A 22,328-nucleotide genomic window follows, 5' to 3' on the forward strand; every position below is an offset into this window, starting at 1 on the left:
CAGTCGGCCTGAATTCCAAAGTCCTGGTCCGGCGTCGGTTGCTGTCGCCTCTTCCCTGAAGTCAGTGCGCCAGGGGTATAAAAGATGCAGCCAACGCCATTTTCTTCAGTCTTTCTTGCTGCGCGGTGCCCGAAGCAAAAGCAGTTTGCAAGTGCCGGTCGGCCGACTTCTGAGATTTTCGAAATCGAATTTCAGATCTGAAGTCTTCAATAAAGCTAAGTACCCCGTTGGAGAAACTTTTTTCTTGCTCCAGTCCGATGTCAGAAAAAGTTAACAATTGTATTTCTTGTGGGAAGCAAATATCTCATAAGGATTTTCATTCTTACTGTATTCCTTGCCTAGGCCCTGATCACGACGTTGCTAGCTGTCGGTTCTGTGCTAGATTTAACCAACTCACTATTAAGCGTTGGTACGATTTTGCCTTTCATTATTTTGGCCGAAGGTTTAATTATGTAATGCCGTCAGAACAGCCGATGATCAGAGTTTATAAAAAGCACAAGGAAAACGAAAAGGACAGGCATCCGAGGTCCAAAACCAACAACGAGGCCTTTTCTAGGCCAGTCGCCGGTTTGCCGGTTCTCAGTGAGGCGCTTTTGCAGCCCCTGACGCCCGCTACCTCAGAGCCACAGGCTGCTTCTGACTCCTATGTGGAGACAACTAGGCCTCTGGGTACTCAAGGTATTGGACACTCAGAAACTATTCCCTCAGATGGGTCCAGAGCCGCTGAGCAGGCATCAGCTTCTGAGGGTGTTTTCAGACCTACACAGTTATATGTCAAGCCAACCTCAGCTTCCAAGGCAAAGACTAAAACAGCTTTAAAGACAAAGAAACAAGTACAGAATTCTCCTGGACAGACTTCCATGCCTAAGAAACAGATGTTTAAAATGGCCAAAGACCTAATTACTTTGATCAGGGGGTTCCCCATCCCCCTCCTGATAAGAGGCCTAGGCAAGACACAGAATATGATTCTTCTGATCAGGTTTCCATTTCCTCTGACTCCTCTTCAGAACAGGGATACTCTCTTCCTTCCTATGAGGATTCTGATGCTGAAGAATCTATTCCTTCAGCCTCTTCTCCTGAGGATTACTCTTTTGGGGAAACCCTGCATACCATGAGGGAGCATTTTCACTGGGAGAGCCAAGATTACTCAGAATCTAAGAAACGGCTCAGAGACTTTCTTTTACTGCCTCAGCACAGACCTCTTGCTATTCCACCTGTTCTAGACATTGTAGATGATGTATTTTCAGAGTCTGGCCTGTCTCCTGACTCTTTACCCCCTGCTCCTGTTAAGCCAGACAGATGCTACAGGGTTCCAGATTCTCATAAATTTCTAAATAAAAACGCTGCTGCTGACCCAGAAACTATATCTCAGGGTCCCAAAGGGATCAAGGCTTCCACTGCAAAAAAACCTGTCCCCTCTGATAGGGATTCTAGGGCAGTAGACAGATGGGGGAAAAAAGTTTACACTTCTGCTACCTTGGCTGTAAGGGCTTTAAATTGTCAGTTTCATATGCTTAAATATCAGCAATACTTAATGTCACTGCTAAAACAGAAAATGTTGACAAATTCTGAATGTTCTGAAAACAAGGAAATGCAGGATTTATTGCATGCAGCTGAACAAGTGGGAAAGCATACTTTGCAATGTGGTTTTGATTCACTGGAGGCCTCTTGCAGGGCTGCTGTTACAGGTTCTGTCATTAGAAGGCATGCTTGGTTAAAGGAACAGAATCTGCCTGATCATGTTAAAGCAAAATTATTGGATGCTCCATTACAGCATGATACTTTGTTTGGTGTTACGGCAGAAGAGGTGTTGAAGAAAATGGAAGATAAAGCGAAATCTATGCAGACAGTAAAGGATTTCTTACAGGTACAGCCACCCAGATTTAGCAGGAACTGGCCTTCTAAGAACTGGTCCTTTCCAGTGTCAGACAGGCCACAAAGAGGCAGATACAGACACCCTAGAGGAAGACCCCAGCCCCAAGGCTCATACAGGCCTAAACAGTGTACTGCTTCTACCTCCAAAAGCGGAGAAGACAAATCACAGCCATATAGGAAACAGTCCCAATGACTTTCCTCTGCCAATGCCAAGCACTTATCTTTTGGCAGCACCCTTAGGGGGAAAGCTAGCACTTTTTTCACAAAATTGGCACATGATCACCCAGGACAAATGGGTCTTGAATATAGTCTCTCAGGACTACATGTTCCACTTTCACACCATTCCAAAGACAAAAGGTATGCCAGACCTGCCACACAAGCAATGGGTAGAGGCACAAAAGCAAGTTTCATCTCTCATGGACATGAGGGCTATTCAGCGAGTACCACAGCAAGAGCAGGGACAGGGATTTTACTCAAGACTTTTCTTGGTACCCAGAAAGGACAAAGCCTGGAGACCAGTACTGGACCAGTCTTTTCTAAACACTTTTCTGGACGTTCCAAAATTCAGAATGTTGACTCTGCAGCAGCTTCTGCCCATGCTGGGCAAGAAGGCTTGGCTTGTAACTTTGGACCTCAAAGAGGCATACCTGCATGTCCCAATCAGACAGTCTTGCAGAAGATACCTCAGATTCATAGCTGGGTCAATGCACTACCAATTCTCTGCACTGCCCTTTGGCTTATCTACTGCGCCCAGGGTCTTCACAAAATGCCTGGCACCAGTAATTGCATTTTGCAGACAAAGAGGAATTCAAATATATCCCCTACTTGGACGGCTGCCTTATTCAAGCAGAGAACAAAGACATTCTATTGAAGCATCTGGCATTTGTAAAAAGATTACTAATTTGCCTAGGGTACACAGTAAACGAAAGGAAATCAAAACTAGTACCCTCTCAAGAGATAATATTCCTGGGTGCAAGCTTAAATACAACTGCCCAGATGGCTTATCTCACGCCAGACAAACTAAGGCAACTGACTTCTTACTTCGAAAAGATGACAACAAAGACACAGTTATCTGCAAGAAAAATTCTACAGGCTTTGGGCTTCATGGCATCTTGCATTCTGCTAATTCCATATGCAAGACTGCATATGAGGAAGCTACAATGTTATCTAAAAAGTGTTTGGACTCAACGTTGCCACAGCCTGGAAACATTAATTACCCTCATTCCCTGCCTGAAACAGGAGTTTCGATGGTGGGCACAGGCCTGTTACCACAACAAGGGACAGCCATTCATTTTACCCACAGCCAGGCAGACACTAACAACAGATGCATCAGATTATGCCTGGGGGGGTCCACATGGCAGGAAAATGTATTCAGGGCACATGGCCCGCAAGCCAAATGCATCTTCATATCAGTCAAAAAGAGATGCTAGCTGTACAGAATGCCCTGACTGCCTTAAAGGATTTACTCCATCCAGGACAACTGCTGATAAAGACAGACAATACTACAGTCATGTGGTACATAAACAAGCAAGGAGGCACACATTCCTACCCCCTCTGCAGACAAGCCATGACTTTGTGGAATACAGCATTGACTTATCAAGTATACCTGCAAGCACAATTCCTGTCAGGAAAGACAAATACTCTGGCAGATGAGCTAAGCAGAAACCTCATGGACCCTCACGAGTGGAAACTAGATCCACAAGTCTTCAGCATGATAACAAGGAAATGGGGATGCTCAGACATAGATCTATTTGCCTCCCATCACAATTGCCAACTACAGAGATTCTGCACAAGGACTTATCACAAACAAGCATGGAAAGTGGATGCACCATCATTCATCTGGAAATCCCTCACAGTATATGCCTTTCCTCCACTGCCTCTCCTCCCCAAAGTACTCCTAAAGGTCAGACAAGAGAAGCCAAAAATGATACTGATTGCCCCAGACTGGCCACGCCAGCACTGGTATCCAATCCTAAAGAGCTTGTCTCAAGGCCCAGCCTGGACATTATCTCAAATTCCTCATCTACTGACCCAACAAAACAATCAGATCCTGCACAGCCAACTCAGAACACTAAATCTGGCTGCATGGCAGATAATATAACCACTCAGAACACACCTCTCTCTAAAGCAGTTATGGATGTTATTTTGGAGGCCAGGAGGCCCAGCACCAGAAAATCTTATGCAGAAAAATGGAAGAGATTCTGTGCTTGGAACCAGGCACAAGGAATTGACACACTCATACCAAATATTCCTCAGATTTTACAATACCTAACTGAGATGCTGGACAAAGGCCTAACCTTCTCATCAGTTAAGATCCATGCTTCTGCCATTTCAGCTCATTACAATACGGACCCACCTATTTTTTCACATCCACTGCTAAGGCAGTACCACAGAGGGGCCAAAAACATAAGACCTCCAAGGAGAGCATCAATACCTGCATGGGACCTCAATTTTGTCTTGGAAAAGCTCACACTGCCTCCTTTTGAGCCAGCCAATACAGCTGAGATAAAATTCTTAACATGGAAAACAGCTCTGCTCCCAGCAATAACTTCAGCAAGAAGAGTCTCAGAGTTGCAGGCATTCATGGCTGTGGAACCATTTATTATTTTCCATCCAGACAGGGTTTCTCAAAGGACAAACCCAACATTTATGCCTAAGGTAGTGTCCAGTGTGGCTCTTAACCAAACCATTCATTTGCCTACCTTTTATCCAAACCCACAGAGTAAAGGGGAGAGACTTCTGCATTCTTTGGACATACACAGACAGCTACGCTTCTACTTGGACAAAACTAAAGATTTCAGAAAGACTGAGCAACTTTTAGTGGCATATGCTGCAGGATTGCAAGGAAAGGCTATTTCAAAGCAGACAATTTCAAACTGGATAGGCCACTGCATTCGTTTCTGCTATTCACAACATGGCAAATCAGTGCCTAAGGGCATTAGGCCACATTCAACCAGAGCAGCAGCCACTTCAGCAGCCTTCCTCAGAGGAGTACCAACCAAGGATATTTTGTAGGCTGCAACTTGGACTTCAGTGCACACTTTTACAAAGCACTACCACTTACCTCTTACTCTAAATCCAGAGCAGGCTTTGTCACTGCAGTTCTGCAGGGCCTCATAGCCACTCCTAATTCTATTTAGGCCCAGCCACCCAACCTCAGCTTTGGGATTCAACCCAAGTGTAATGACTGCAACAGTGAAACACGATGAACATAGTACAGTTGTGTACCTACCATAAATGTAGATGTTCGAGTGTATTCACTGTTGCAGTCCAGGTTACCCACCCACCATCCCCCTTTCATTGCTGGGACTTATCTGTACTTCTCTATTCTATACAACCTATGTGGTGTATTTGCTTGTAGATGAAGGTAATGTTTATGTTAGTGCATGCTTTTTTATAAGCAGAATTTTTAGCCTACCCTTTTGGAGGCACCTGACATCTGGGGCAAGAAAAACTGAAGAAAATGGCGTCGGCTGCATCTTAAATACCCGTGGCGCACTGACGTCAGAGAAGAGGCGACAGCAACCAACGCCGGACCAGGACTTTGGAATTCAGGTCGACTGCGGGTAGCCTGCCCGCAGGATAACCCAAGTGTAATGACTGCAACAGTGAATATACTCGAACATCTACATTTATGGTAGGTACACAACTGTACTTTTTTGTCTTGGAAAACAGCATTTCTGGTGGCTATCACCTCTGCTAGGAGGGTTTCAGAACTGCAATCGTAGTCTGTCAAGGTTCCATACATGATTTTCCACAAGGACAGGGTTTCTTTTCGCACCAATCCTTCCTTCCTCCCAAAAGTAGCATCGGAGGATCTGAAGTAGGAAACTTCATTTGATCATCAACCTGTGGGTATTGGATCCGACCTGGGTCTGAGCCGGCAGCTTTCCAAGCTAGAGATCTGAGCTCCAAGCTCCTCCCCCTTACCCACAATACCCTGCCGCCTCCTTTCAATCCCCAGATCTTGTTTGCCGCGGCTTTGTCTAGCACGGTTTTCTCTAACTCCTAGCATTAGGTGATCTGTGAGTAAAAAAGTTCTTTAAACTCTTATTAGTTTTTGTGTGTGTGGACAGTTAATTCCCTAGTTTCAACCCCTTTTCTGTTCCCTCATAGTTTAAGCCCAGTAATTCCCCCTTTTCTCCTTAGGTGTTTTTTCATTAGATATTATGGCCGAGGCCCCTAAGGCCATTTTTTCTAAGTGCACTGAGTGTGGCCATAAGCTTTCCCCAGTGGATGGCCACACTCAGTGCGTCCTCTGCCTGGGGGTACCGCACTTGTCTTCGGGCTGCCAAATTTGTGCAGCTTTTAACCCCCGGGCCCTGAGGGATAGGAGGAATAATCTGATTCTGGCGGGTCTTCTACCCGTGGAGTCTGCTTCCTCCTCCTCTCCCTCAGTGGCTATGGCCGGGGCTGCTCAGCCTGTTGTTTCCTCTCCCCTGGCTCGGACTCAACCTCCCATTTCTTCCTAGGGAGAGAGGGACTCTAGGAAAGAGAAGAAAGAGAGAAGAAAGAGAGAGAGAGGGAGAAAGAGAGGCATAGAAGCCACAAGCGGCGGGCCGACTCTTCCCCCTCGGGCCCTGCCTGCCAAGCTGCTCTCCTCACCTCAGAAGATCTCTGGGCCTTCCTCCCCTCGGCTCCATTCTCCACGCCTCTCACCGGAGGAGGAGGCCCGACCATCTTCGAGGTCGTCGCAGCGGCCCTCCCGGCCAGCTTCGTCAGCCTCCTCTAGGTCGACCCGCAGTTTCTCCGACGCTGATATGGACTGAATGATGCGTCATTTCCTCCAAGCCCAGCTGCAGATGGGAGTGCTGCTGCCCCCCCCCACCGGGGGAGTTCAGCCCCACTTTCTGCCCCAATAGCTCCTTCTCCGATCCACTATCTGGTTTCAGAGCCTTCGGATCCGAGGAGTCCCGGAGCCAGGGAGTCGGCACTGACTGTTATAGCTACCTCGACGCCAGCCATGCCCTTGAGTTTGTCGGATCCCCTTTCGGATCCAAGCTCTCGGGGCCAAGAGCTGTGCGTCGGATCCGGGGGGGCCAGTGTGTTCTCGGCTCCGTTTCGGTTGGAGCACACTTCCCTCTCTGGTCCAAGCGCTTCGGCTCCGACGCCGATCTGCGTGGCGGATCCGAGGGTGTTAACCACGGAACCCAGAGAGATTGGTCCACCCTCGGCTTTCGATGTGGTGGAGAGGGTTCATAGGTTCATAGGTTCATACATTTATAAGCCTAGCCCATTGTTTGTGGCTTAGTATGGGGAACTATACCCATTATTTTGCTGTGCCTCTGTCGAGCAGTGACACTGAGGTAATTCCTGGGGTATATCTGCGATCTCCCATCCATTGGTCAAGATTTCTCTTGAACAAGGCCAGCGAGGTGCTCTGCCTCACATGTGCGGGATTTTGTTCCACAGCATAGAGTCTTTGGGTGATGAATCTATCCCTCCCACGTCGTCCTAATAATAGCCGTCGAGGTTTAAGTCTCCCGCCCTTGTGGCTCTGATGGATCTAGATTTTTGAGGTGAAGCATATTCATCAAATCTGGACTGGATAGAGCTGGAGTTCTTTCAGTCGGGCAGCATAGGACAGATTTTTAAGACCCTTTATCCTTTTGGTGAGGAACTTTTGTGGCCTCTCCAGCTGCTGCAAGTGTCGGGTCAGATACATTCCGAATGGGGCATTGTACTCAATCATTGGTCTGATGAGTGATGAGTAAAGGGAGACTATGACCTCCTTGATCTAGATGAGAATCCCTTCATGATAAGGTGGGCAATGTAGAAGGACTTCCTAACTACTTTAGCTACATGGGTGTCGAATGACAGACTACTATCAACCTGGGTCCCCAGGTCCCTGATAACTTCTTCTGTGCTCAGTGGATTGCCACCTATTTGGTAGCTAGGGGTAACCTTGTTTTTCCGAAGGGTATGACTATGCATTTTTGGCATTTAACTGTGGCTCTGGCACCAGTTATCCGTTTCTGTGAGACCCTTCTGAAGGATATCTGTGTCAGATGTGTTTTCTACTATAGCCCAGTTTGCAGTCATCTGCAAACTTTGTCAGCCATAACCCTCCAGTGTTTGCTTGTACTTGGAAAGTAGATGCCAAACAAGAGTGGCCCAGGACTGAGCCCTGTGGGACACCACTTGTGACAGGCTTTGAGTCTGACATGGCCAGCAACTCTGACCCTGTGGGTTCTGTCACTCAGCCAGTTTGCAACCCATCTTGTGATGTATGGGTTAACATTTAAGCTGATGAGTTTTTCAATGATACGGACTGCCTTTCCCTCATCAATGGCTTTGGTGACTGTTTCGAAAAAGTCAACCAAGTTCTCTCGAGAGGTTCGAGACCCCCTACTTTTTCTTCGGATTCTGCCCCCACTCTCTTGCAGCTGGGTTTGTCTTCCATCATCCAGTCCTAGGGACAACCTGTGTTGACGCCCCAGCCCGTTCCACTGGCGGAACATGGCCCTGTTAGAGAGCCCTCCTCGGAGAGTTCCACCGAGGAGGTCCCTCACAAACATAAATGTAAGAGGAGGCACTTGGACTCCCCTGAGTCCCTCATGGAGGACACCGATTTGGAGGAAGGGGAGGTACCCCCAGGTCACCCTCCGAGGACGTCTCCTTTGGAGACATTATGGAAATGCTTCACCTAAAGGGGGGGTGGTCAGCCCAAAAACCTTCCTCGGACGAGTCAGTGTTCTGGAGATGTTCGCAGGCCCGTCTACCTTTTGGGTGTCCCCTACGGCCGACCTCATCACTACCAGGGCGTGGAAGGAACCAGACACTGTAGACCCAATCCCCAGAAGGCCAGACAGGATTCTTTGTCCCCCTGTGGACAGGATGGCTTGGAGTAAGGGTTCCCCAGTAGATGCCATGGTGGTGGCGGCAGCCACCAAGAGGGAACTTGCTCAGGATAGTTCCTCGATCCATCCCCCTGATAAGGAGTCTGGGACGATGGATCGTATCGGGAAGCAGATGTTTGCTTCAGCTACCTTTTCTATAAAGGCGCTGAATTATTTGGCCCATGTAATTAGACTTCAGCGGGATCTGGTGAAAGAATATGTGGAGTCTCCCCCTGAGTCCATGTCGGCTGAGGACAAACAGACTTTCTCGGCTCACATGGCCACTCTGAAATCTGTTTCTAACACGTCTATGCGGCTATTTTCCCATGCCATGGAAGGAGCCGCTAGAGCCAGCGGGTCCAGTATCGCCTTAAGGCGTCACGCCTGGCTCCGGCTTTTTGACTTTGCGGAACCTTTCAAGGCGTCCTTCGTGAACGCACCCTTCGACGGTTCTACTCTGTTTGGGAATCATCAGCAACACATTGTTTCAGAGTGAGAAAGATGGGAAGATGCTGTCTGCCATCGGAGTCCACTTCTCGGCTCCTCAAAGGTCCTTTTCTAGGAACCAGCGAGGACAAAAGAAGATGTGGTTCCGGAAGTCTCAGCAGTCCCGTTACGCTCCGGGCCCTTCGTCCTTCAGAGGCAGAGGGGGACAAGGTGGACGCCAGCCCAGAGGCAGGGGGGGGCAAAAAATTTTGGGTCGCGGGAACCTTTTTCTGACCGACCCACGCAGCAGGCCTGAGGGGTTGCCCGACTGCTCTTCTCTGGAGGCAGTCGGGGGATGTTTTCTGAAGCACTTGGCCCAATGGGAGTCCATAACATCAGATCGCTGGTTGCTTCGAATAATATCCAGAGGTTACTCTATCCCTTTCATAAATCTGCCTTCTCAGTCGAGGCGCCTCCCCGATGTACCACCCAGTTAGAGGGAGGCTGCAGCTTTAGAGGTAAAAAAGCTGCTAGAAAAAAGAGCCATCCAGCACTGTCCCCCAGGACAATCCAGATTAGGCAATTACTCCAGGTTCTTTTTGGTGCCAAAGAAGACTGGGGACTTAAGGCCGAGCCTCGACCTTTCAACAGTGAACCTCTTCATTCCCAAGGAAAAATTCTGGATGGTCACGCTTCAATCCATTCTGCCCCTGTTGCAGGAGAAGGACTGGATGTGCTCCATAGACCTCTAGGATGCGTACTATCACATTCTCATGGATAGGCATTCTAGGAGGTTTCTCCACTTCCGGCTAGGGGCCAGTCATTACCAGTTCAGGGTCCTACCCTTCGGTCTCAGCACAGCCACCAAGGTGTTCACCAACGTCATGGCAGTTGTAGCGGCCCACCTGAGACTTCAGGGAATACAGGTTTTTCCTTACCTAGGTGACTGGCTCCTTACCGCCCCCACCAGGCATTTACTCTGCTTAGCCAGGGATTGTTTCCTACTTCTAGCGTCCCATTTGGGGATCACCATAAGCTTGAAGAAGTCATCCCTTCAACCAGTTCAAGTCTTGGAGTTCATAGGGGCCAGGATAGACACGCTTCAGACCAAGGCCTTCTTGAGTTAGTCTTGAGAGCTGTAGGATCCATGGCAGCTGCAATCAACCTCGCGCCCTTAGCTCGCTTGCACATGAGGATTCTCCAGTGGACATTACAGGTTCATGGTCCATCCTTCACCACCCGTTGGACTTACCGATTCCTCTCAGCAGAGTTTGCAGAAATTCCCTCATGTGGTGGCTCCACTACTGAGAGCTTCGGGAAGGATGATCATTTGTTATACCGCAACCCCAAGCCACGGTGACCATGGACGCTTCTCGCCTTGGGTGGGGGGGGGGGCATTACGCGGGCAGAACTGTTCAAGGTACGTGGACTCAGACAGAGACTGTTCTGCATATCAGTGTTCTGGAGATGAGAGCGATGCTTCTAGAGTTGCAAGCCCTTCATGCCTTTCTCCCTCCAGGGACTATTGCGATTCAGTCAGACAACATGTCGATGGTCTGGTACATCAACAAACTGGGAGGGACCAGGTCTTATCCTCTTTGTCGAGAGGCCATGAGAGTTTGGGATTGGGCAATATCCACCAACCGTTTTCTGTTAATGCACATTCTGGGTCGGTCCAACATCCTAGCGGACAAACTGAGTTGAACTGTCCTCTCGCCTTACGAGTGGTCTCTGAATCCCTTAGTAGCGAAACAGATCTTCCGCAAGTGGGGTCAGCCTTGCTGCGTTCTCTTCGAACGCGAAGTGCAGCGAGTTTTTCGCTCTAATTCCTCCTCTGGGGGAAAGCCCCAGGGACGCTCTAGTCCATGCTTGGCCACCCGGTCTTCTGTATGCTTATCCTCCTCTTCCGTTGATAACAAAATTCTTACAGAAAGCTTGTCTGTTGGGGAACAAGATTATCCTCATAGCCCCATTCTGGCCCAGTCAAACCTGATTCCCATGCCTGCGGTCTCATAGCTCCTCTCTGGATCTTGGATCCCATCCTGGATCTAATATCTCATCCTTTGGGATTGAAACCCCTGAACCTGGTCGATCTCAAGCTCTCAGCGTGGTTGATCCAGTGCCATTAGTTGCTAGGACTCCCGGTATCTCGTCTGCAGTTAGATCTATCCTGGTAGTGGCGCATCAGCCTTCTACCAGGAAGGTTTACAATAGTAGATGGAAGCAGTTTTCTATTTGGGCGTCTCATCGGAATTTGGATCCTTTCACTGCTCCCATCCCAGCAGTGCTCGATTTTCTATCATATATTTTTTTCAGCAAGGGGCCAGTTCTTCTACTGTAAAGGTTCAAATGGCTGCCATCTCGCATTTTCACATTGGAGATAAACTCAGTCCTCTCGCTTCCACCAAAATTTGTAAGACCTTTCTGAAAGGTACGTTAATCTTGAGACCCCCTGATAGGAACCCCGTCCTTCATGGGATCTAATCTTGGTCCTTCAAGCTCTAACTGGACCTCCTTTTGAACCTGCAGCTTCTGTTGATTTGAAATTTTTGTTCTGGAAAACTGCCTTTTTGGTAGCCATTACCTCAGCTGGGTGTCGGAGCTTCAAGCCCTCTGTATTAGAGCCCCGTATCTGGTTTTCCATAAGGACAGGGTCTGTCTCAGGACTTACCCATCTTTCCTACCTAAAGTGGCCTCAGAGATGAGCATCAATCAGTCCATTAATCTCCCAGTTTTTTCCCCTAACTATCAAAACAAAGAGGAGTACAAACTTCATTTGTTAGATGTTCATAGACAGTTACATTTTTATTTACACAGAACAGCTGCCTTCCGCAAGTCTAATCAGCTCTTTGTCTCTTTTGCTAAACCCTTCTTGGGTAAGCCTATGTCGAAGGTGACTCTGGCCAGATGGATTTTGAATTGCATTCTGCTCACATATAAACTATCTGGCCTGCCAGAGCCTACTGGGGTTCACGCTCACTCTACCCATTCTATGGCTACATCTGCTGCATTCTGGTCGAGAATTCCTTTGGGATGACTTTTGTTCTGCGGCTATGTGGGCATCCTCTCATACCTTTATCTCTCACTATAAATTGGATTTAGTGTCTAGAGGAAGGGCGGCTTTTGGCACTGCAGTGCTCCGGAATATCCTTCCTTGAGGACCTCCCAAGTTTTTTGGTAGCTGGGGACTCTTGTCCCACAGGTTGATGATCAAATGAAGTTTCCTATTTCAGAGAAAGAAGTTATGTACTCACCATAACATTCCATCTGAGTAGGTAACTTCATTTGTCATCAACTGACCCTCCATCCTTCCCCCTAACCTGGTTCTTTGGTTTCCTGAATACTAGGATTGTTTGTCCAGGTCATTTGTTAATCCTTAGGTTAGGTTGTTGTTTTGTCATGGTGAGATTATATAGATGGGCAAACACAATCTGGGGATTGGAAGGAGGTGGCAGGGTATTATGGGTAAGGGGAGGAGCTTGGAGCTTGGATCTCTAGCTTGGAATGCTGCCGGCTCAGATCCGGGTCAGATCCGATACCCACAGGTTGATGAAAATGAAGTCACCTACTCAGATGGAACGTTATGGTGAGTACATAACTTCTTTTTAATATCAATCAAACTATCAATTTACTTGTTTTCTTCCCAAGTTTCACAAACAAAATGGAGTATAGGTTGCATTTGTTGGATGTTCATAGACAGTTACGGTTCTATTTACACAGGACGAAAACCTTTCGTAAATCTGACCACTTGTTTGTGTCCTTTTCTAAATCTTTTTTGGGTAAACCTATCTCTAAGGTTACTATTGCTAGATGGATCTCCCTATGTATCCTTCAGATCTTCAAAGATAAAGGTTCGTCTCCTCCGGGTCAGGTTAAAGCTCTCTCAACTAGGTCCATGGCTACTTCTGCGGCCTTTTGGACGAGAGTATCATTAGGCGACATTTGTTCCGCGGCTACTTGGTCCTCATCTCATACCTTTATTTCTCACTTTAAGTTGGATTTGATTTCTTGAAGGAGAGCATCCTTTGGTTCCCCGGTGCTCTGGAATATCCTTCCATGAGGGCCACCTAGGTATTTTAGTAGCTGCGGACTCTGTCCCACAGGTTGAAGTAAACTACTTCAGATAAAGAAGTTATGTACTCACCATAACGTTCCATCTGACTAGTTCTACTTCATTTGTCTTCCCCCTGACCTTTCCATATGGACAGCGTTATAGCTGGTTTTAGGTGTGTAAGGTGTTTTTTGAGGTCAGGTTGTTCAGTGTAAGGTCCAGCAAACTTGTTCTGGGGGTTGGAAGGTGGTGGTGGTGTATTATGTGTAAGGGGAGGAGCTTGGAGCTCAGAGCGATGCTAGTGAAGTTGCCGGCTCAGATCCGATACGGATCCGGTACCCACAGGTTGAAGACAAATGAAGTAGAACTACTCAGCTGGAACGTTATGGTGAGTACATAACTTCTTTTTTATGCCAAAACACTGTCTTTTACTGAAAAAACATGCAGTTGCCTTGCTCTTTAAGCTTAATTTGCCCTTTTATTGTTCTCATTATGCCCATCTCTTATCATGCACATTATATTTTTCTTGTGCTAATTTTACTTTAAACGTGCTTGTTAAGTAAGCCAAACGTAATTTTGAGCCCCATATGAATATCTCTGCCAGTTTTATCAAATATCTTGGTTTCGAACATTTTCTTTGATTAATACATTTTGTGCTACTTTGATTAGTAATGTGTTTTGTGCCTTATAAATGCGCAGTTTAATTTTCTTTGCTAAATAAATCATTTGTACAGTTTTCTTTGCCTTAAGTTCGTTTTTTGCCCTTTTTCATTGGTCTGAGCTCTGTTTCACTCAACCAGCTTGATCTGCCTTCACCTTCAACTCTGCACCTCATGGCTTGAAGAAGTTGCTCCTTTTATCCCAGTTCTGACACCATGTCAGTTGTCTGGTCAGGATAAAACAGACAAACAATCGTGGATTCAGTTCAAGTAGCTTTATTACATACAAACACATCAGAAATGAGGCTTTGTAACTTAAACTTAAATAAACTTATAAACAGACTGACTACCACAGTCATACATTTTAACATACTGGCTGTCTCTCAAAATGGCACTGCTGCCTGCACGTGCTCACTGTTTATGTGTGTGTGTGCTACATCTGGAAATGCTTTTTAAAGATACATACACATGCTCTGATCTACACCTCCCTACAAGAAAACAACCAAAAGGCCTGTCTAGCCATAGAATCCTTGCTAGATGGCTCAGACTTGGTCTTAAATACTATAGAAACAGAACTGATGGTTTTCACCCCTAAAAACTACACAAACCAAAGCAATCTTTCCATGTCCTATCAGCCAATAAAATAAAAATCGAATGTCACACAAAAATCCTCAGAAGTAATGTTCAATGATCATCTAAGATACGACCAAAACCTACCCGTAGCCATAAAAAAAATGGAAACTTGGATCTCTTTACAGGGCTAAGAAATTCCTCACTAATAACTCCAGAAAAAAAGCACAAACATACATACTTCCTTCCTCACTACCCATGTTTACAAATCTCAAGTTAACCATCAAAAAATCAGCTAGAGACAACCTATAACAAAACTGTAAAATTTGCAGCAAATAAGCCTCAAAAAATGCATAACATTAAAAGCCTTAAGTAGCTAGAATTTAAAACTACCACCTCAGCTAACATCAACTTATTACAGCCCATAAACTAATAAACTCTAGAAAATGCCCAGCTCTAAAAGGAATACTACAACCCTATGTCACTACTCAAGCTCTACAATCAAACAACAAAGTTTTTCTATCCATCACAAAAGCAAATAGCACAGGAGACTCACTATAATCTAACCAGGTAGCAAATATCTGGAACCAAATCCCCCCCCCCCCCAAAATAAGACAGGTGGACACACTGCATGGCTTCAGAACATCAGTAAAGAAACACCTGCTAATGAACTGGTTTTGGTCATGTACTAGCCCTGGCTAACCACCCATTTCTCCTATACTCAATCTAAACTCCATCATCAAAGTTGTACTCCTTTTACTTAACCTTTCTGCGCAATAAGCTCGGGCATGTAACTTTATATCTTTGTTAATAAGAAATCTCACTGCATATTCTCCTACATCTCTCGTAACGACTACATTCTACAGACTGCATTCCACACACTACCTACTTTCTCTCCTATAAAACTTCCATTTCCAAGGTAACTATCACTACCTCTGTTTTCTTTAGTACAGGTCTATACAAGCTGTGTATCTCAGTCTGCTTAATGTTTCATATAATTGCTTGTCCTCTTAAGTTCTACCTCCTGCTAAATCCCGGGCTGCCTTTGCTACCCTTTGTACTTACAGCTGATAGACAGTGGCTGTATTATGTAATGTGCTTATCTGTGTAATGTCTCTGCATCCAACTATCTCATAAAGAAAAACAATGTATTTCCTTAAATTCATAGGCTGCTGTATATTGTATAATGTGTTCTAGATGTGTTCATGTAACTGCATTTTCATGTAAACTCAACATATTTTACAAAACGTCTTTTTTTTTTCTTTAAATGTACTCGCCTAATATGTGAAACTTTTCTCTCCAGGCCTCCGCTGAAAATTAGATAAACCCCAGTTGGAACTTCCTGGTAACCAAAGAGAAATAAAAAATAAGTCTTTAGCTACGGTATTTATGTTGTATAAGTAATATCTATTCCCCAAAAGCTGAAATTTTCTGGATTATTACCCCATGACCACAGTGTTGGCAGTATCTTTTGTGCCTCTCGAATGATAGAAGAGTACTCAGCACCTAGCAAGCTGTCATCTGACAATAAGTACAGGAGGGTAAGCCATAGGGGTAAAAATTACATACTCCATGGCACCCCTTGGCTTGTAAGTCACAAATAATATCACATAAGTGCAGCTGTTATTGGAACAAGATGATTCAAGCTCCCACTGTCATTCCCACATGTGGTGACCAGGAAGCAGTTTTTTTTTGGCAAAGTTCCAAGAGCCACAGGGGGTCTATAGTCAAGTCCTATGCTGTTCATATAATGCAGCCAACATGCATGCCTGCACCATGGCATTCAGGGTCATCATCCACCACCGCACTCTGTTGTATTCATCTGTGAACCACCATGAGTTGCAGACGTAGATGTTGAATTTCTCCATTTTGAGGGCCTCAACTGTTCAGTAAAGACGTACATAATCCTGTCTTAGAATTGAAAGAGAGGAGGTGGGAGCTGGTCTCCTGCAGTAAGTATGTAAGACACCAAGACCCTGAGTGCAACCAATGCATATTCATTTTGGGAAAGGAAACAAGAAGCATGGTCTCCCAAAAAGCCAGGCAAATCTAAGGCCTCACCCCAGCCAGCTTGGAAGTGACGTTCCATGCAGGCCAAGAAACTCAAGCCTACTGAGTCCACTTCCAAGGCTTCCCAGCAGCAGCAAATTTGACTGCCCACATGTCTGCCACCTACTGATTCAGCAGGATGCAGATGGGGCAGATTATCTGTATATGGTTTGGAGAAACCATCACCATGGATGCTTGGATGATTCTTCTGGATGCAGTTGGTGGCAGGCTTTCCCCTCTGCACGCAGTCTGAGAACCATTACCATTGATCCTTTGGCCCTCCATCTCTTAGAGTAGTGGCAATCCATGGAGCTGACCATTTCTCCCCCCTAATTTCTCACCACTTTGTATATTAAGGTCCCTTCTGGGTACATTATTCCTAAAGCAAAACTTTCAGCCCCTTTTATAAAAGTGGACAGTCAAACTACTCACCATACCAGGAGACGGATTGTACTCCTACTGCTATCCATTGCCAAAATTACAGAGGGAAGATGCTTTCAACCCATACTGGATCTTAAGCAGTTGTCACTTTGTATGATGAAGACCTTTCAGAAAGCTCACAATTAAATCTCTTGCACTCCTTTTGCACAAAGGCAATTGGTTATGTATCCTGGATGTACCTTCATGTCCCCGTACATGAAAGTTGTCCTAGTTTTCTGTACTTAGCTGTTATCATTTTTTTTGTAATTTACTGTAATGAATAAGAGATGCCATTTCAGTACCTCATTTTTTACATTGTCCAATGTGCAGAGCATCTGTTTTAAAGTACTTAACTACGGTGTCCACAGTTCTGCACATTTGGGATATTTGCATATGGCCTTTCCTGGACAGTTTGTTACTTTCAGTCCCATTCCCTAGAGCAGTTTGTAAGCTACAAGGTTGAGAGTCTTAAACTTGTTCTATTGAGAGTGAATTTGTATCCCTAGAGATCCTATTTCAGACTGTCTTAGAAGGTGACCTTTATGGAACTGATTTTAAAATATGACTGTAGGACACCTCAACCAGAGAAAAAGACAGCAGACCTTCATGGCTTGTTGCTTAACATACTCTTTACACTTAGTGTGGTGACTCACACCAAAATGAAATCAAACTACTTACTCGGATGCCCCTCCAGGACTCAATGAGAGCTTAATTATTAAATGTGTACTGAAATGGCACCGCTAATTTATGTTTACAGTTCATTAGTTCATTCCACTGTCTTGTGTAAGAGTCAGACTTTTGATTTCCATAGCAACTGAATGAATCTAGTTTACTGTTAGGTCTTTTTCATATTAATACAAAATGTTTTCATTTTTATTGGACATCATTGGTTCTATTCAAGTTAAGCACTACCTACTTGAAGTATATTATTATGTGTTCTACTGTTAACCGTTATTTTGATGAAGTTTCTGGTCACTTATTAAAGAGATGAAAGCGCTAAGCACTGGCTCCTGTCTATTTTGTGGTTCTGCTTTCTGTTTTCTTTATTTTCATTGTGTCAATAGTAATTGAAGTTTTTAGTAATGTATTCAACTATCTTCGGTACTGGTCCGAGAGTTTGTTGTCTTAATATATGCTTTAATCCCGTGTTATCCAAACCGTGGCAGAGGCATTACATCAATAGGAGCTTGGCTGTAGTAGCCTTTCACAACTGGATTTTTCTCAATTTACCATTCCTTCATAACTTCTGTCTGGGGCCAATATTGTCCCACAAAGGATGGAATCTTTTAAACGTATTAATTGTACCCAGCAAATATCTTGTACTGGGGATATACATGGGTCTGTTTGCAGAGACTTTGCTTCCTCACCAGTCGGTCCTCTAGTTCCTGGAAATGTGGTTGCATCCACTTCTGATATTTCGAACTGCGTGTCTGGTATGATTACAAGTACAACCCCAGGACTGAGGTATTCTACGGACTGTGTAACCAATTTGTCTACAAGAGCTGCAACTGTCACTACAACTAATCTTCATCCTGTTATTTCTTCGATGGGTTTTTACCCTACATCTGCTGGTTTTCTGGATAATAATGCAGCATGTTTCCATAATAATATCATTACTACTACTGCAGCTTTTACTGGTCTTACCACTACTGCAGCCTGTGCTGGAATCGCTGTTCCTGCAGCTTCTACAGGATATACCACTACCATGGAGGCTATCATTACTGTTTCTGAAGCTTCTACAGGACATACCGCTACCATGGAGAAAATCATTCCTACTGGTGTTGCTTCTGGATCAATGTATAACCGGTTGAATTTTTCTAATGTTCCATCTGCTATTAAGGCTCATCCACAGTTATTGTCTCATAATTGTAATAATACAACTCCTTACACTGACTTGCTTTAGCTTTATTTTTTAAATACTGACAATGCTGATAACCAGTTTAGCAATGACCTGATACAACAGGGCACAACGGCTTCTTTTGCTAACTTTCCATTGGAAAGCCCTAATTTTTTTAAAGTCTCTCGTTTTCAAACTCAAGAGACTGTTTACAGTTTTTAAGAATATCCAGTTTGAGAACTGCTATTTGTTATGTTGCCTTGAGAAAAATGTAGTTCTCCTTGGACTTAGAATCACCAAATTTCCAAATACCTTAACCAGTGATTCTTCCCTAAAAAAAATCTAGTGGTGCTTTATAATACCACAGGCCTTCTTGCTGTTCGATCCCTAGTGGATCATAATGTTTTGAGATTGTCTAATATCAAACAGGAAATTTTAGAACTACATAACACCATTATTAAGCACTTGAATTTTAGTCTTTTCTTGCATATTTTTAATGGAATTCAACCGAGGATTACACGTCACGTGGCCACTATAATCCAATGGAAAAGACAGAAGTTATCGAGGGATATTTTATAGTATCAGAACCAACATGCTTACCCTCTAAAATCAGAGCAGAGTCGTAGATTCAGTTTTAAGAACATGGGGATTTAATGGTCAGCGTTCTAATGGTCAACATGCTAATGGACAACATGGCAGACAATTCTCTAACTTATACCAACATAATGTTGGTTTCCAGCATTTTGACAGAAGCTCTTCGAGCAATAATCCTTCCATTGGTGCCCACTAATTTTATTTTTAATAATGCTGATTTTCCTGAACTTGTGGATGTTCATCGTGTTACCCTGCTGCAGTCATCACACTTGGGTTATCCTGTCGTCAGGCGGTCCCACAGTCGGCCGGAATTCCAAAGTCTTGGTCCGGCGTCGGATGCTGTCATTTCTTCCCTGACGTCAGTGTGCCAGGGGTATATATAATGCATCTGACGCCATTTTCTTCAGTCTTTCTTGCCGCGCGGTACCCGAAGCAGAAGCAGTTCGCAAGTGCCGGTCGGCCGACTCCTGAGATTTTCGAAGTCAAATTTCAGATCCGAAGTCTTCAATAAAGTTAAGTACCCCGTTGGGGAAACTTTTCTTGCCTCAGACCGATGTCAGAAAAAGTTAACAATTGTATTTCTTGTGGGAAGCAAATACCTCATAAGGTTTTTCATTCTTACTGCATACCTTGCCTAGGCCCAGACCACGACGTCACTGGTTGTCGTTTTTGTGCTAGGTTTAATAAGCGTACTATAAAAAGACGCTTTGATTTTGCACGACACTACTTCAGTAGAAAATTTAACTACACAATGCCGTCGGAGCAACTGACTACCGGCGTGCACAAAAAACGCAAGGATAAGGACAGGCAGCCTAGACCCAAGCCAGACTCCAAGGCCTCGGCTGGACCGGTCTCCAGTTCACCGGTCTTCAGTGAGGCTCCGACGCAGCCCCTGACTACCGCAGATTTGGAACTTGAGACCGCTTCGGAACCTTTGGCGGAAAGTGCTAGGCTGACGCAGCCATTTTGTTTACCCCCTACCGATGACACTGCAGAAAGAGAGGTCGGTGCTGCAGAAACACTTTCGGTTTCTGAAGGCGTCTTCAGACCGACTATGCTCACCATAAAAACGTATCCGAAGCTTAAGACTCCTACTAAACCTAAAAAGACTGCACTTCAGTCTCCAGTTCAAGGCCCCATGCCTAAGAAACAGATGCTTAAAATGGCTGAAGATTTGATCTCTTTAATCGGGGGTTCCCAACCCCCACCCGACAAAAGGCCTAGACAAGAAGATTATGCCTCCTCTGATCAAGTGTCTATTTCCTCAGGCTCCTCTGAGGACCAAGATTACTCCTTCTCCCCTTATGAAGATTCTGATGCTGAGGATTCTATTCCCTCAGCTTCTCCTCCTGAAGACTACTCCTTTGGGTAAACTTTACACACTATGAGGGAACATTTTCACTGGGAAGGTCAGGACTACTCTGACTCAAAGAAAAGGCTCAGAGAGTTTCTTTTACTCCCCCAGCACAGACCACTTGCCATCCCCCCAGTTTTAGACTTTGTGGATGATGTTTACTTAGAATCCAGTTTGAACCCAGATTCTCTGCCTCCTGCCCCAGCCAAACCAGACAGATACTATAGAGTGCCTGATTCCCACAAATTCCTTTATAAAAGCCCTGTTGCTGATCCAGAGACTATCTCCCAGGGTCCCAAAGGGGCTAAGGCTTCTATGGCAAAAAATCCTGTACCCTCTGAAAGGGACTCCAGAGCACTAGACACCTCAGCCACTCTAGCTATGAGAGCACTAAATTGCCAATTTCACATGCTAAAATATCAGCAATTTCTAATGTCTCAGTTAAAACAAAAAATGAGCACACTCCCTCAACAGTCTGAATTGAAAGAAATGCAGGATCTGTTGCATGCTACTGAACAGGTGGGCAAACATACTTTACAATGTGGGTTTGATTCTTTGGAGGCTTCCTGCAGAGCAGCTGTCACTGGGTCTGTTATATGTAGGCATGCTTGGTTAAAGAACAAACTCTGCCTGATCATGTTAAAGCAAAGCTTCTAGATGCTCCCTTACAGCAGGATGTTCTATTTGGAGTTAAAGCAGAAGAAGTCTTAAAGAAAATGGAGGATAAGGCAAAATCTATGCAGACAGTCAAAGATTTTCTACAGGTACAGCCCCCTCGCTTCAGCAGAAATTGGCCAACAAAAAATTGGTCCTTTCCAGCTTCTGACAGTCCACAGAGGGGTAAATACAGATGTCCAAGAGGCAGAGGACAACCACAAGCCCAGTACAAACCTCGCCAATGGGGCACTACAACACAGAAGGGAGGAGAAGACAGGTCCCAAACTACCAGAAGGCAAACTCAATGACTTGCACCTCATCTGGCCAAGCAACACTTTCTTGGCAGCTCCCTTGGGAGGAAAACTCGCACTTTTTTCAGACAACTGGCACATTGTCACAAAGGACAAATGGGTCCTAGACATAATTTCACGAGGATACATATTCCATTTCCACACCTTGCCAATGAAAAGAGGAATGCCAAACCTGCCACAAAATCAATGGGCAGAGGCACAAAAACAGATTACAGCGCTCATGGACATGAGCCATTCAACTGGTACCTACACGAGAGCAAGGCCAAGGATTTTACTCAAGACTCTTTCTAGTCCCCAGAAAGGACAATGCCTGGAGACCAATTCTGGACCTTTCAATTCTAAACACCTTCTTACAAGTACCCAAATTCAAGATGCTAACACTGCAGCAGCTTCTTCCCATGTTGGGCAAGAAAGCATGGCTAGTAACGTTGGACCTCAAGGAGGCATACCTGCATGTCCCTATCAGACAAAGCTGCAGAAGATACCTCCGTTTCATTGCAGGTTCAACCCATTACCAATTCTCTGCACTGCCCTTTGGCTTATCTACTGCGCCCAGGGTCTTCACAAAATGCATAGCACCAGTAATTGCATACTGCAGACAAAGAGGAATTCAAATATACCCATACCTGGACGACTGCCTCATCCAAGCAGAAAGAAAGGACATCCTCTTACAACATCTGGCTTTT

At 45.2% G+C, this 22,328-nt stretch overlaps 1 protein-coding gene across 1 annotated transcript in view; it reads left to right on the forward strand.

The window, feature by feature from the left end:
* Positions 1-22,328, forward strand: part of MON2 (MON2 homolog, regulator of endosome-to-Golgi trafficking) — a gene marked incomplete in the record, with an annotated part of 2,751,369 nt that overhangs the window by 1,836,616 nt on the left and 892,425 nt on the right. Inside the window, 1 exon segment of the mRNA XM_044088289.1 lies at positions 17,420-17,422. Coding sequence (XP_043944224.1) covers positions 17,420-17,422 — 3 coding nt within the window.

Source organism: Protopterus annectens, chromosome 11.part0 (genome assembly GCF_019279795.1).
Source record: "Protopterus annectens isolate FY-2018-M chromosome 11.part0, PAN1.0, whole genome shotgun sequence".
Taxonomy (NCBI): domain Eukaryota; kingdom Metazoa; phylum Chordata; order Ceratodontiformes; family Protopteridae; genus Protopterus; species Protopterus annectens.